At 43.1% G+C, this 13816-nt stretch overlaps 2 protein-coding genes across 2 annotated transcripts in view; one reads left to right on the plus strand and one right to left on the minus strand.

The window, feature by feature from the left end:
- Positions 1-1306: 1306 nt before the first annotated feature.
- LOC147797061 (opsin-5-like) lies at positions 1307-13801 on the plus strand. Its single transcript, XM_087144545.1, has 6 exons — positions 1307-1389; positions 5713-5876; positions 6535-6661; positions 9053-9149; positions 10292-10523; positions 11361-13801. The coding sequence occupies exons 1-6, from the start codon at positions 1314-1316 to the stop codon at positions 12060-12062; spliced, it is 1398 nt and encodes a 465-aa protein (XP_087000671.1). The 5' UTR covers positions 1307-1313; the 3' UTR covers positions 12063-13801.
- LOC147797062 (ATP-binding cassette sub-family D member 3-like) overlaps positions 13462-13816 on the minus strand; it is a 16379-nt gene continuing 16024 nt past the window's right edge. Inside the window, exon 12 of the mRNA XM_087144303.1 lies at positions 13462-13467. Within this exon, the coding sequence (XP_087000429.1) occupies positions 13462-13467 (6 nt within the window). The remainder of the gene's footprint in view (positions 13468-13816) is intronic.

Raw genomic sequence — 13816 nt, forward strand, 5'->3', positions numbered from 1 at the left:
CCGGACTAACTGTTGGTTTCTGCTTTAACTTGTGCTTTATTATGTCAGTCACATCACAACTGATGAAAAAAGGGAATAAAGTTCCTTTAATTATATGGCTCATTGCTGTTTTTCAAATTGCCCCCTAAAATTCATGTTTCGATTGTAACAAATGGCGGCGATGTTCGTGACGCACGTTTCAGAACCCACAAATAGTCGGACACCATTGCGTCCGTCAGAACCCCAGAGTATCGCATACAACTTCCTTCACGGCGCGTACATAATAATGAACTTGCGATCCATGCAGTATATGGTATGGCGTGTAGATCGGGAATACATGCGAATGCGGGAGGCGAAGCGGTATCTGCATTATACACACAATATCTAGGAGGGAGCAATGGGCTCGGTCGTCCCAACTGAAGCTTTCGCATATGGAGCATGACAACAACTCGGGAAGTCGATATTCCACAGAGTCAGATGGCAATACATCACTTGTGTTGCCACAACCTGCAGTAACACACCTGGTTGGCATTCTCTACAAATTGACTAGGATTGTAGCAAACTTTTGGTGATCTCGAAATCGCGTTAACTGCACTGGTATACAATACACACAGTGCTAGCGCCGGCGCCACTGGCCGATGTGGGTTCTCAAATCTACGTCACAATTATGCAAATTTTCTATGCTAATAAGGCTAATGAGGTGCTTTTCTTTGTAATTTTGTTCTCATGCTTAATAATTAAAGCGATAACTTTTACTGACAGGAAATCTTTTTTAAACATGTCCTCTTCCATTCAAACTAATATAAAATACATTTCATGGGCCCTTTAAGAACAAAACCTAAGGAATTGTCGATTTGTCACCAAGGCTTTCAAGTTAAACAACAGCAACGACAAAGACATAAATAACTTGTACAAAAACAGCAACAACAGAAAGTGCAGCATTCATCAAGTTTTACAAAAAGAATCCGATGTGGAGATACTAACGTATAGAAACAGAGCACTGCTCGTTAACAACAGTCATCAGGGACACTTCCAATTAACAGAGCGTTAGTTACACCAAAAACCGCCAGTTTTGCAACAGTCTAAGTACGAAATTCCTTGACATCATGACGACAGGTTTCTCCAATCCTCATCCCTCACCAAATAATGCAGGCTGTACGTTTTCAAGAAACCATTGCCCACGATACAGTTCATTAATATGGAGAGGGATACGATGAAACGATCGGTGACGGCATAACGAGCATCTAGCACGCAGATGGCCGTGTGTGGCCACAATACGGCGAGGGTCTTGCCCACTCAGTGGCTGAACTGAACATTTGCTGTTATTGAGAGCCATGGAAAAGGACGGGTTTGCATCCTTAGTGTCGCCTGTTGCTGGCATCGCATCTGGCATCTGGATCACAATGATAAGTGAGTATTCAACATCGTTTCAGTGAACGTGTTTTCTTGAACAGCGCCCCCCTTCCGAAGGAAATTAATTTTAATGCATTACGAAGGTAGTTGATGCGGTCTATTTAATTACTCTCTTTGAAACGGCGATCAGTGTCATGCGTCTTCGATAATCTGTTTCGTCGCTAATCATGATACTTCACGGTCAACACGATTCCAAAAAGAGTCCGAAATTTCTCGAGCTCATGTTTATACGTGATGTTCGGGTGTAGAGTGGCGCCGGAATCCAACTATGAAATGCTAATCGTTGCATTTGTTTCGGTCGAAGCACCTGGAGCTTTGAATTCCCGTCGGCAGGTGTAGAATTTCACTCAGCCAAGGGCAAAAGATTCTTGCGTCGTGTTTTGGTTTAAACTTCTGGGCTTTACATAGCCACTTCGGCGTCTTTGCAACTTCAACCGCACATTGTCGCAATGACAATAGTGGAACCGAGAGTAGTGCAATGTTGATTAATTTGGGTTTTCAGACCAAAATATCCCGACTTTATTGAGAGATCGGTAGCCACCTTGGTAAAATTTAAAAAACTAAATAACAAACAAACAAACAAAACTCCGGCCGAACTTTCCCAAGCACAACCTTTTCGTCGATTTTCGTACACTGTCTTTAAGTATTTGCAAAATCTGTTTCTCTGTGTATAGAATTCCCCCATGTGAATCGCAAATTCAAAAGGGTTCCTCAAAATGTTTTTGTAATTTTTGTGTACTTATCTCCGCTTTTGCAAACTTTGATCATGTTGACTGTGTGTGTTCTGAATCTAAAAGGAGCACCAGAAACCTATACGTCAGACTCTATTTCGTGGCTGACGGCTTCTTGCCATCACTTTTTTGATACGGTAGGGATGAAAACAACCCCACCGCATAACCTGCAGATCTACCTTAAGCAGGCTTCAGGCGGTCCTCACAATAATGAGCGTTCAGAGTTATTGCAAGCGGCACCAACTCACGTCAATGGTATTATGAAATTGATACCTTCCATCGACAAAGCTTGGCAGCAGTTTCTTATGACGACAGCACTCCCGACCAATTAGCGAATAGGCCACTTCTACCTTTCTCTATGAAACATGGCTCGTTAAAATGAAAAGGTCTCTTGGTAAGCAGTGATAATCCAGGGTCTAGTTCCAATTCGGTTTACTGTAGAGGACCCGTGATTTGTCGCTCGAATATCGTTAGCATTTTAACTTGTCTCCCAACCATGCTCTGACGTTGTCTTTGCCTTCGTCTCAGTTATATCTATCACTGAGTTTAATACTTGGGGGAAATTTCTTATGGAATAGCTAAAAACCTCTAAAAGCCTTGAGCAGAAGCACCCCCTCATCGTTGAAAAATGACATAAATGACATACTGGTGAGGAGTGTTCATTTTCTTGGTATAGCATTGATCTAGACTTGTCCCCGTCATTATTATGGGGACCGGTAGCTATGTGATTTAACGTGTGCGATTATCCCTGTCAATTTGGATGCTAAATATTTCAGTTTTTGTAAGGCCAATAGCAATGCTTTAAAGTGAAATACGTTTCTGCACTGTAGTGATGCGATTTAAAAAAAAAGCCTATCCTTGCTAAGCCTCTGTTGATCACAGTGTGGTAATTTATTTTTCAATGATTATCATTGAAAAATCATTTTACGGCAATTTATTTCAAATCAGTGGTTATTATGTTGAATTTTAGATAAGAGAACAATTCATGGTGATGTTATTTTCGGCAACAAAGAAGAAAAAGCAAAATATGCTTTCAGCTTCTGCTTGATTTGTGCATTGAGTGCGTATCGTTTCCTCATTTATATATACTCGGCAGAATTCTGCCGGATTCATGAGCTCGGGTTCATTGTCCACTACCGGTCCCAATTCGGAGGTAGTCTGGAGACTACGTATGGGACGGGAACCACTCTAGCATTTGTCTCCATTACGTAAGTCTGTTCAATGGAGATAAATGGTTCTCACCGAAGGAACCTCTGTTGCTGGGAAAATAGCGCCTTCTCTCTGTCAAGATCGGCGCTCATAACCCAAGCACGCGTAAATGCTCGGTTGGGAATCCCCCAGCTTTTCCCCCTCTTTTTTGATCTGCCCCTTAGCCCATGGTGAGTTTTATAACTGGTGTATTTAAGATCTATTTTCCTTTGAACGATTTTTTCCAAACATAACCACAGCTTTAAAGAACCGCAAGAAGAAAACGGCACAGTTCTTGCAAGACTTTAAAACCTGAAAATCGGATCAAAGATTCACCGGAGGTGGATTTAGTTTCCATGAATAAATATTTCTTCTACGCAGACTGAAGCTTACTCGCGGCTTAGCACTGTCGTCTTGCCGTGTACGCAGCTAGACTTGATATCCAGCCGTCAAAATAATAGTGATACCTTGCCCATCGGCGCCAGCAAGATGTGCCACTGCGGCGTCGTGTTGATGCGTTTTTGTTGGCTACGGGGTTTGGACGCTAAAGAAAGGGCTTAAATCTGTGCCGGAGAGTGGGGTGAGAGTATAGGTTTGGAATGATCAAATACTGAAATTGCCCGTCCGTGATGAGTCCTAGATTCTTGCCCCAATGCCCTATGGTTGGGTGGCTATACACCACTTTATGAAGGGGGCGTTTTTTTGGGGGGGGCAGCCAATGATAAAAAAGATATTTACATCTCATGTATAGGCTCGAAAACATGTCTTAACCTTGTGGAAACAAACAATGCAATAAAAACGAATGTTCTTTAGGTCTCCGTTTTTCCGTGTTATTTAACAAAGTTTGGTGGTTGGAAAGATTAAAATTATCTCAAAATCCGCATTTTTGATTCTTATAAACAAGTGGGTGATGATCGTATGGTCCACCTACATAGTATGAAGGGAGTTTGATACTTTCCCAGTCTACGGGATTTACGCCCGGTCACGAGGGGCAACCTGCACGTGTGTGTAAGTGCCACACCGTCAGCAACGCGAAGCAGCCGGCGTGGTAAATTTAACCTAACCTCGAGCGGGATCAAGAGAGGACGCAATTTTCCTTGACACGGAGGATGTACTGCGCTTCCCTTGATCGTGAAATGACTCTAAGGCTGAGTTCGGGCGGCTTGTTCTCGTTTTGTTCAGCAGCTCGATTTGTTTTTCATGGGTCGGCCGCTCGAACGCTGGGAACGTACAACCGATTATCGCTAGTCGTTATCTGTGGCAAGCAACATGCAACATGGCGTCGTCCTTGTGCATTCTTCGAGAGTTAATGTCGGATAACTGGGCTAACTTCTTTTCCATTGAAAAAAATTATTTCTGTCATGGACAACTATTAATGTTAATTTTGCAAAACGTTTCGTTGTCTTCGGCTTTGTAAGCCATATCGATACTTTTTGCGGCTGTTCAAAAATCAAATCTCACGAGTTTTTCCGTGCATGTGTTTGTGTAAAATCATGACGAGGAGGTGGTGTGTGATCCTGTTCTGAGAAGAGTGTTCTTTGGTCGTCAAATTCTGGCCGTTCGAGCGCAAGAACACTAAACCCGTGTCACGGAACAGGCTGCCCAAACTCGACCAAAATGCACGCGTTACTGTTACTGATCTAGTTATGGTCGCGTGCCGCTTCCGACAAAAAATGAACTCACCTAAACGTGGCCCCTTCAACCGATGAGGGGGTGCTTCTGCTCAAGGCAGATTCTTTGCCCCTGCAATCCCTGACATCTCTAAGAATTTAGCAATACCGTCACAGTGCGGTAATCAGCACAGGTATCCGTCACGGTTTAGAATAAATTATGATGCAAATCAGGGATACTTATCTGTTTTAGATGCAGTGCGCGACTGCCCTTGGACATTATCAAAATTTGAGCAGGAAACGTGTATGTAATGTATGTAAAATACGCTGATAAAAATCGTGGAAAGTCAGATCGAAAAGGCCTTTTAGACACGTCATACCCTCTCGAGTATCAACAGTGATGCCGGAAAAATCAACAAAAACGGGTGCGGAAATCTTTCGACATTTTCCGAACCTGGAGAACTTTTTGTCCGGAGGTCTCGAAGAGTTTTACAGTTTGGAAACCGGACTTTGACCGGCGTACGAGAACTGGGGCCAGAATCGATGACGTTGACAGACAAAATGCGACTGTTTACTTACTTTATAGATTTTATTTGAGGTCGTGATTCCTCAACTCTTTATGTTCGATCTGAAATGATCGATTAAATACTTTGCTAACGAGGTTACTACCCCTCCCATCAAAATTATCAAGTTTATACCAATCATTGGGCCCCCCTGACAGTGTTGTAATTGTTTCATCACTTGATAAACTGACTGAGCCTAAGTACCTTATTTATCGAACAATTCAACAGCGGCAGTTTCTTTTGTTGGCAACGGCGCTGTCTTGGTCCTCTCCATGCGCAAACGCAAGAACTTGAAACCCCTCGATCTACTGACGATCAACCTGGCGGTGTCAGATCTTAGCGTCTGCCTGATTGGCTATCCCCTAGCAGCAGTGTCGGGGTTTGCCAGCAAGGTAATCTGTTTGATAAAAATACCAATTCTTGTGAGATGAATTAATGTCTTCTGAACGAGTGTAAATACATTTAAAATGGAAGTGTGTGGGGTAGGCATACTTTGCATACAACGTATATTTTGAAATGATCGTGTTAAATTCATGTCAACGTAGTTGTCTGTCCTGATGTTGTTTTTAAATTTAAATTTGTCTTTTAAGTTAGTCTGGACTTCACACCTGATTCTCTAATTAGTTGAAGTGGTCGTGCAGTGTGGGAAAAATCCCATACAACGAAGTCAGGATTTTTTGTCGAGGATTGAAAAAAGGTGAAACGAGAATTATTCACTGGATCACACTCATTTCGATGGTCTTGCAAAGGTATTTGGAGCAAGACCTCACTATAGAGACGACTATTATTTTAAGAAATTTTACCACATTGGTAACCTAAAATGGACCTATAATTATCATCAACGTTATTTGTATTTGTTTTGCTCAAGATGACCGACCTCTGACAACGCAGGTGTTACTAGGGTCACGGTAGACGCCTCGGGGTGTATATTGGCCCCTTCCCTCTGTGATTTTTTTTCTGAACTATGCCTCGGTGTTTCACCACTTCGTCATTTGTAGAAAACTACTCCTTTTTTTTAAATTTCCTTTCCCCCCCTTTTTCTGATCACAGTGGTCATTTGGAGACAGTGGCTGCGAGTGGTATGGCTTCTGTGGGTTCTTTTTCAACGTTTCTGCACTGATGACGCTGCTAGCTTTAGCCATTTGCCGTTATTTGAAACTCTGTTGGAAACACCTTGGTGAGAGCTTTGTGTATTGAATATGGTTAAAATTTAATCCAAGGATTTTTCAGTGAACCCGACCCACTGGCAATCCAATCCAATAAACCCAACTCAGCACCAACTCGACTCAACTCAGCCCAATCCAACGCACGCAGCCCAGCTCAGTCCAACCAACTCAGGGGAGGGTCCAGAAATTTGTCTGGGGGGCGTTGGGTTGGAGATGTTTTTTTTACTGTTTCATTTTGCGGACAAGCAGAATGATGATGAAACATTCTACATGCCATCCATTGTTCAAAATGGTATTGGTGCACTCAGTTTATTATTTTTTTATTATTATTTTCCCAATTTCCCCTTGTTTTCTCCCTTTTTGTGTGTGTCTCAGAGGGGGGGTAGACCCCACCCCCCAACCCGGCCCAACTGAATTCAACGCACTGCAGCACAACCAAATCCAGCCTAACGCAACCCAACCCAATCCAGCCTAACGCAACCCAACCCAATCCAACTAAACCCAACCGAACCAAGTAAAACCCAGCCCAAACCAGCCCAACCCAGTCCAGCCCAATGAAACCCATTCGAGGAATCCCTTGCGGGGAAGCGGGAGATACATCACAGAAAATGATTTTGTAATGATGACTGAGCTCCTAGAAATGTAAATTATTTTCAACTTCGTCTCTGTCCCACTTTCTCACGCTAATTTTATGGTAGATTTTGAAAACCATATCTAAAATTCAAACTTTCCCTATTTTCAAACTGCATGGAATCTTGCAAACAAATCTGACGGGGTGAAACTGTGTAGGAAACAAACTCTACAAAACAAACACAGGCTGTTTAAATCCACACACTCTACATGATAATAGAACCTGAAAGTAAAAGGCCCCGCAGCGATCTTCCGGAACCCTCGCGCGGTCTGCCTATGTGGATTTTACGTTGGGCCGTCCTATCACGTTCGATCATTTTTGGTAAAATTATTCCTTACTTAAATAACCCCATGAAACATTCATGTTGGAATTTTACCTTTGTCTTCCTCAAGTAATATTTTGGAAAAGCCACCTGGAGATGGGTAAAAAACGAATATTATTAACGACCTTTCACGTCAGACGATGTCGTTTCTAGGTCTCCTTGTTCATGGACGTTTGTTTTCACTTGCCGTGCTTTCTTGAAAACGAGATTGTACAACCTTGCAAAGATTTACCTACCTGCAGTCGATGGGTTCCTGATTCCGTTAAGTTGACATTGCGCAGGTGTTGTCAGCAAAGGTTAGATAAAATATTAGAATCTTTCATAAAAGTAGAACATTGCTTTATGTTTATTACCTTATAAATTATCAAAATGTGTAAATATTTTGATCTGTTTTTACTTCGGCTTTTACCCATAGAGTACCATAAAATTTCAAACCGTAAATGTTCACCTGCGCACCAGACTGCTGCATTGCACTGTTCTTGATGTCTTTTAGATTTTCGGAGGTGATAGGTCAATATTTGGCATGATATTTTCCTTTTAGATCAGGTAATTTTTCATTTTCTGTAGATTGATGTACCAGCAAATATTTTTCAAAGCCCTTTTTCCAAGTTGAATTTTTTAAGAAGAAACCGAACGAAAAAAAAATTACAAATTCTAAAATCTTTACCCGTTACTTTTCCTATCCAAGGGTTCCAGAAGCGCGCCATCAGGGGTCAACCTTCAGGCTCTATCCATTGTAACACCACACAGCTCCTACGATTTTTCTTCATGTGAAATCATTTTAGCCTTGTTTCTTTCATTTTGCTCTTTGTTGTCTCTGACATCTTCACCAGCTTAAGCCAGCCCTTTGGCACTAGTTCAAATTCGAGTTGTCCCGCCAGTGGACTATCCAGCTTTTGTTGTGAGAGGGGGGTAAATTCAAAAGCGAATGCGGCTTCGGTGTTATTCAACATGATGTTGGGGGAGATAAAAATATCAAAAGCCTCACTCATAATCCTGACATCCTTGCTTTTTTTTCGTGCTGTTGTTTTCTTAGGGTTTTGGTGCTAATATGTAATGGATAAAATCAATTTTAAAAAACTCCTTCAGGGGGATAAGTAGCCTCCCTGCCTCCCGCTGGATAGGCCACTCCGTCCCACTCATTTGAGGTTTTTGCTGGCATTAGTGCTTTCTCGTCAGCAAAACCACTGTTACATTGCTGGCCAAATTTTGTACCTAAACGTAACTGTTAGTGTGGCGCCCCTTAGTGTCGGATGGTTTTGCCCTCAGTTCCGCTTTTCAAATCTCCGGTGGTTTCGAATGATCTTTCAAAACATCTGGTCATAGTCGTGCATTTTTGGGTCGGAATTTTAGGTACATACATCGCTCCACCAGTCGTTCTCAACATGGGTCTTGTCAGTCGGTTAGTCGATTTCATTTTCTGAAACCTGGATACGCAAATCTTTTCAGATGACAGAGTTTTCGCTAAGCACATGCCGAAGATACTAACGGCGATATGGGCGTATTCATTCCTCTGGACATTTCCCCCGCTTGTTGGATGGAATAGGTAAGCATGGCGGTTTTTTTTTAAACCTAGCGAAAGCTTAATAACCACGGAGATCGTTCTTAGTGTCTCCTCCAGACTACCTTTACCAAGTCCAGGGCATTTTCTTTTTCGATTGTACACAATAATACCTTAGGCTTCCATTGTTAGTTCAAGGAAAAATATTGATGCTCCCCAGTTGGCCAAGCAAAATGGAAGCGTTTATACCCAACTCAGAGGCAAGTGAAAGTGTGAGCTCTCACCGCAATTCATCGGATGCTTTTTTGTGTGAAGACTTTCACTGGATGAGGTTGAGAGTTTAAGATAATACTCCTTCCGTCTACTTCGCGCTGCAGCCATTCTTACGCAATTAAAAGTAGTAAAATATATAGGGACGGAAACGCAGTGTGAAAGGCAATGTATAAGTTGATTGTGTTTTTCCATACGCATTCAGATTATAATTGAGTTCAATTCGAAATTGAATTCTCAACTTTACTCACAAAAAATACATTGATTTTTCTTTTGCCAACCTGTGCTGCCGCTTAATGTCATGCAGGCTCGATGATGGCGATGCATTTCGAAATATTTTCATCGTACTGTATAGTTTTCGCACTTCGATACTTTTTAAGGATTCAGGAACATGGAATCCTGAAGTTGAATAGCAATGAATCAACAGTTTACCCAGACAGGACTCTTCTGGGATTTTAGGGTTCCCGGCCCAGCACTCTTCCTTTCCTGCTCTTCCATAAACCTAAAGAGTCGAGCAGAATGTAAGGGGGGATGAAACAGCCCCTACGCCATGTGCGTGGCGAGGAATGGGGGTAAGGGGGGATATGGGGCGCTCCCTCGGAAAATAAAAGAAAAATAAAATGGGGGAAAAACAGGGGTAATAAGCGAAAGATATGTAAAAAAGAGAGAGAGAGAGAGATGAAAGGGGATTAAATCACCAATTTACTGGGAAAAAATCGCTGCATGTGAAAAAAAGATTGGGCAGAGCCAAGGGAAAGTGTGAGCTCTGACCGCGATTAATCGGGTATTTTTTTGTCTTACCTCTGATGATCTACCTGTAATAGCGAATCCACAAACAGCTTTTAATGAGACTTTCCGCGAAGGACATTTCACTGGGCTATTTAGCTATGATTTACGTTTTTGATTGGTCATTTAAGATACGTCCCGGAGCGGTTCCACACATCCTGCACCGTTGATTGGGCGAGCCGGTTGCCCAGTGACCAGGCTTACATCGTTTGCGTATTCCTTTTCTGCTTCTCCATACCCGTGGTGGGACTTATCGGTTGCTACGGCGCCATTTCTAAAACCATTTGCACCCATCGCAAAAAGATCCTGAGACAGCACAAGACTCATTTTACGCACTTCTGGACAGAGGTGCGTTTAATCAAGGTATACACACGTAAAAGTACCTCCCCCCAATACATATTCATGAGATTAGGTCCTCTGTTTCCTCCCCAGCTTATATCCATAATGATGATACCCTTTAAAGTGATGCAGGGAGGACAGTAAACGTTGATGGTTTAAACAATACTCATAGCAAAATTTGGAATCATTATTCACAGTTTCGAAAGAACCTGTCTTCAGAATATGTTGAAAAGAGTTGACAAGCTATAGCTAGGCGTATTCATCCAACAAAATGGAGTGAAGCTCGACATGCCGTCCTTCCTCCCCGAGAGCACTGCCTACATTTTATGCCATTTGAAAAAGTACAATTCGTTGTTGGCTTTCAGAGTCCAGTGCGAATTTGAGTGATATTTATGTTCACTATTTCACACCCATGACCAAAACACAAGTGAAATACCGCTAGGGCACGATGAAAACATGAAATGATGAAGTGTTCTGGGACCCACGTGGTGGTGAGGGATTTTCCTGTACAAAAATAACAATCGGTACGGGCGATTCACAATAGTGCGCCTCCAAGAGTTGTAACACGTTGACCAATCACGGTGCGCAAAATGTGTTGACCCTTTCCAAGCGCGCACTGGGTCGACAGATTTCGCGTATTGTGATTAGTCAACGCGTTGCAAACTCTTGGAGGCGCACTATTTTGAATCGCCCGTATTGATTCGTTGGCGTGAAAATGTACCAGTATTATTTCCAACATTTTGGAGGAATGGTTTTACGATGAAGCCATTAGCCGACAACCAGTTACTAGCGAGATTTTGTCATATGGCGTTAATTTGTCAGTTCATAGTTCATAGTCATCTTTTTTTCATTGACACCCAGTCATCCTTTGCCGCCACGGTGGCCTACATGATCGCCTGGACCCCTTACGCGGTCATTTCTTTCTGGGCGTTCGCCGCTGACGCCTCCGCTCTGCCGCTGGTCGTCTCCGCTGTGCCTGTTTTCGTCGCCAAGTCGTCGGCCGTGTTCAACCCAATCATCTACACCATCTTCAACCAGAAATTCAAGAGCGAGCTGCAGGAGCTGTGTTGCTGCTGTGGCTGCCAATGCTACAACATCTCGATCAACATCAACACCACCATCAGCACCCACCGTGACGAGTCGCTGCCCGTAATAGCGGCAGCAGCGGCCGCCCACCGCTCGCGACTCGCGTTCTCCAACCCTTTTTCCAAGTTCCTCGTTTCACCCTCGCCAACTCGCGCGGTCAACAATAAACGCCTGTTCGTGATTACAGGGAAACTGAGTGACCCTACAGCGCCAGATAAAAGTAACCCCCTTGGGATGGTCATCAATGAAGAGATAGATTATCCTTGTCACCTGGACGAAGACATGCCCGGTCCGTCCAGGCGGCCCACGGAAGAGGCGCGGGCAACAGTGAGTTACACTCTACCACTTGTTCACCTTCCCAACGTCTTGGCGTCCGCGTCATCCATTGAGGGCTTCAATTCGAACGCCTCACCAGTGCCAGAAGATTTCCATTTTGAGAAGCGCGGCTCGATACTTTATGCTGAAGCTCAGGTATAACGAAGCGTGCCGAGAATGCATCGAGACAAAATTACCCATTTGGCCTAATGTTCACGCGTGGTTTGGCCAGTACATGGACATCCAGTGGCGTATAGTAGAGGCATGATTATTCCAGCACGGAACTGTTATCCGTATAGTTCGTGGGTGCCGTTGCTCACTCTCCTTGCATGACAACCCATCACGCTGAACTTGGTATGGAGCGCGAAATATCAAACATTCACCACTCAAAGCACCTGAGCGTTCTTTACAACTGGTTGCCCGCCCCTGTTGAGTGTCATACAATACTCTCGCTCCTTTCTCCTGATGTCGGAAACACCGAAGAGTGAAACGTTGGGTTCGATGGTTGAGTGAAGACTAACAATTCTCACTGATGCAATTTCAATTTTTGTTTGTTGGCCCACATGTGTAACAAACGGGTCGAACCAGTTGAGCGATAACATCTATGACAACGCGAAGCAGTTGATAAAAACAAGCTCTTTTCTAGTAGCAGTAAATGCACACGCACAAAAACTTACAAAACCGTATATGACTGTCTTTTTGGAGTTCACTGAGTTGAGAACTGACGAAAACTGATTTCCGTGTCGGCACTCCTTGGTGAGCCAGCCATTTTTTTAAAAATAATGTTTCTAATGGAGTCAGCCGATAACTGTCCACCGACAGTCTCGTTTCTGACCAAAAGAAGAAAATGCAGTCAAGTTCGAGAGAATACTATAGCTAGCTGTAGTTCGACCAACTTGAGCGACGGGTGCTTGGACAACCTCTATACCTTTGGACCCACCCCCAGAGGGTACTCGGTTGCATTGCTATTTTAGCCTTTCTCAGGTCAACTCAGTAAAAATTGACATGAACTAACTATTTAGGGAGATGGAAGAGACCACGGGCGCAACGAGAGCAAGAGATCCAATCGAGGGTTAACTTTAAGAGACGATCACATTTTGCTGAATGGTTCGACATCTGAGTGCAAGTGTAATACACTTGCACATTTGGTTGGACGCAGTTGCCTGCAGACATCGATCTATAGTCGTCTTTCGACCTCGCCCTAACCATTCTTTGAATCACTGCTCGCGCCTGTGGGTGAGGTTTAGCACCTAATTCGTGTGATTGTTCAATGCACAACAGTATGGAGGACGAAAAGTGTTTACTTTTGAGTCGTATGAGCCCCAAACTGGACCAAGAGAGGGCGCAGCAAAATAAAAACTTCCCACCAACACGGCGTTTTTCAACCGGTGAGGGGATGCTCTGCTCATGGCAGATTATCCGTGCTTTGGGCGTATAGCAGCTCCAAACATAGATTTTCAATTTAAATCAAGAATTTTCAGGGATTGCACTTATTTTGATCTTTCCAATGAGACACTATTCTCCACGATAAGTAATCAAATAATAAATTTCGGTTCGCTTTTCAAAGCTGAAAAGTAAAAAAAAAATGATTTTCACAAAAGTGTCGAATCTGAGTTTTGGCAGATGACCACTTTTACCCTCCGTAATTCATGCCAGGTATCAACTATACCGTGCTACAACAACGCTGATAAGTACATATATTTTGTCGGGAAAATGTCCACCGACGTTGATAAATCTCACTTTAAAAGTAACGAAAGATGAAGGGCCTGACGTTTCGATCCTCGCAGAATCTTTCTCAAAGGCAAAAGTATTTTAACAGTATTAGATCTCTGTTGTGCATTATTTTCAGACGCATGATAATATCTGATATTTTCATCAGATCCAGAAACAATTTTTTTTGGGGGGGGAGACAAACC

This window comes from Acanthaster planci, linkage group LG12, assembly GCF_054643075.1.
Source record: "Acanthaster planci isolate LZ-2023a linkage group LG12, COTS_SCS, whole genome shotgun sequence".
In the NCBI taxonomy this organism is placed as follows: Eukaryota; Metazoa; Echinodermata; class Asteroidea; order Valvatida; family Acanthasteridae; genus Acanthaster; species Acanthaster planci.

Excerpts from the sequence above, each read along its gene's own strand:
- LOC147797061 (XM_087144545.1), top strand. The coding sequence starts at position 1,314 with ATGGAAAAGGACGGGTTTGCATCCTTAGTGTCGCCTGTTGCTGGCATC. Across the intron at positions 1,390-5,712 it reads CATCTGGATCACAATGATAA|CGGCAGTTTCTTTTGTTGGC; the intron begins GTGAGTATTCAA and ends ACAATTCAACAG. Across the intron at positions 9,150-10,291 it reads CCGCTTGTTGGATGGAATAG|ATACGTCCCGGAGCGGTTCC; the intron begins GTAAGCATGGCG and ends TGGTCATTTAAG.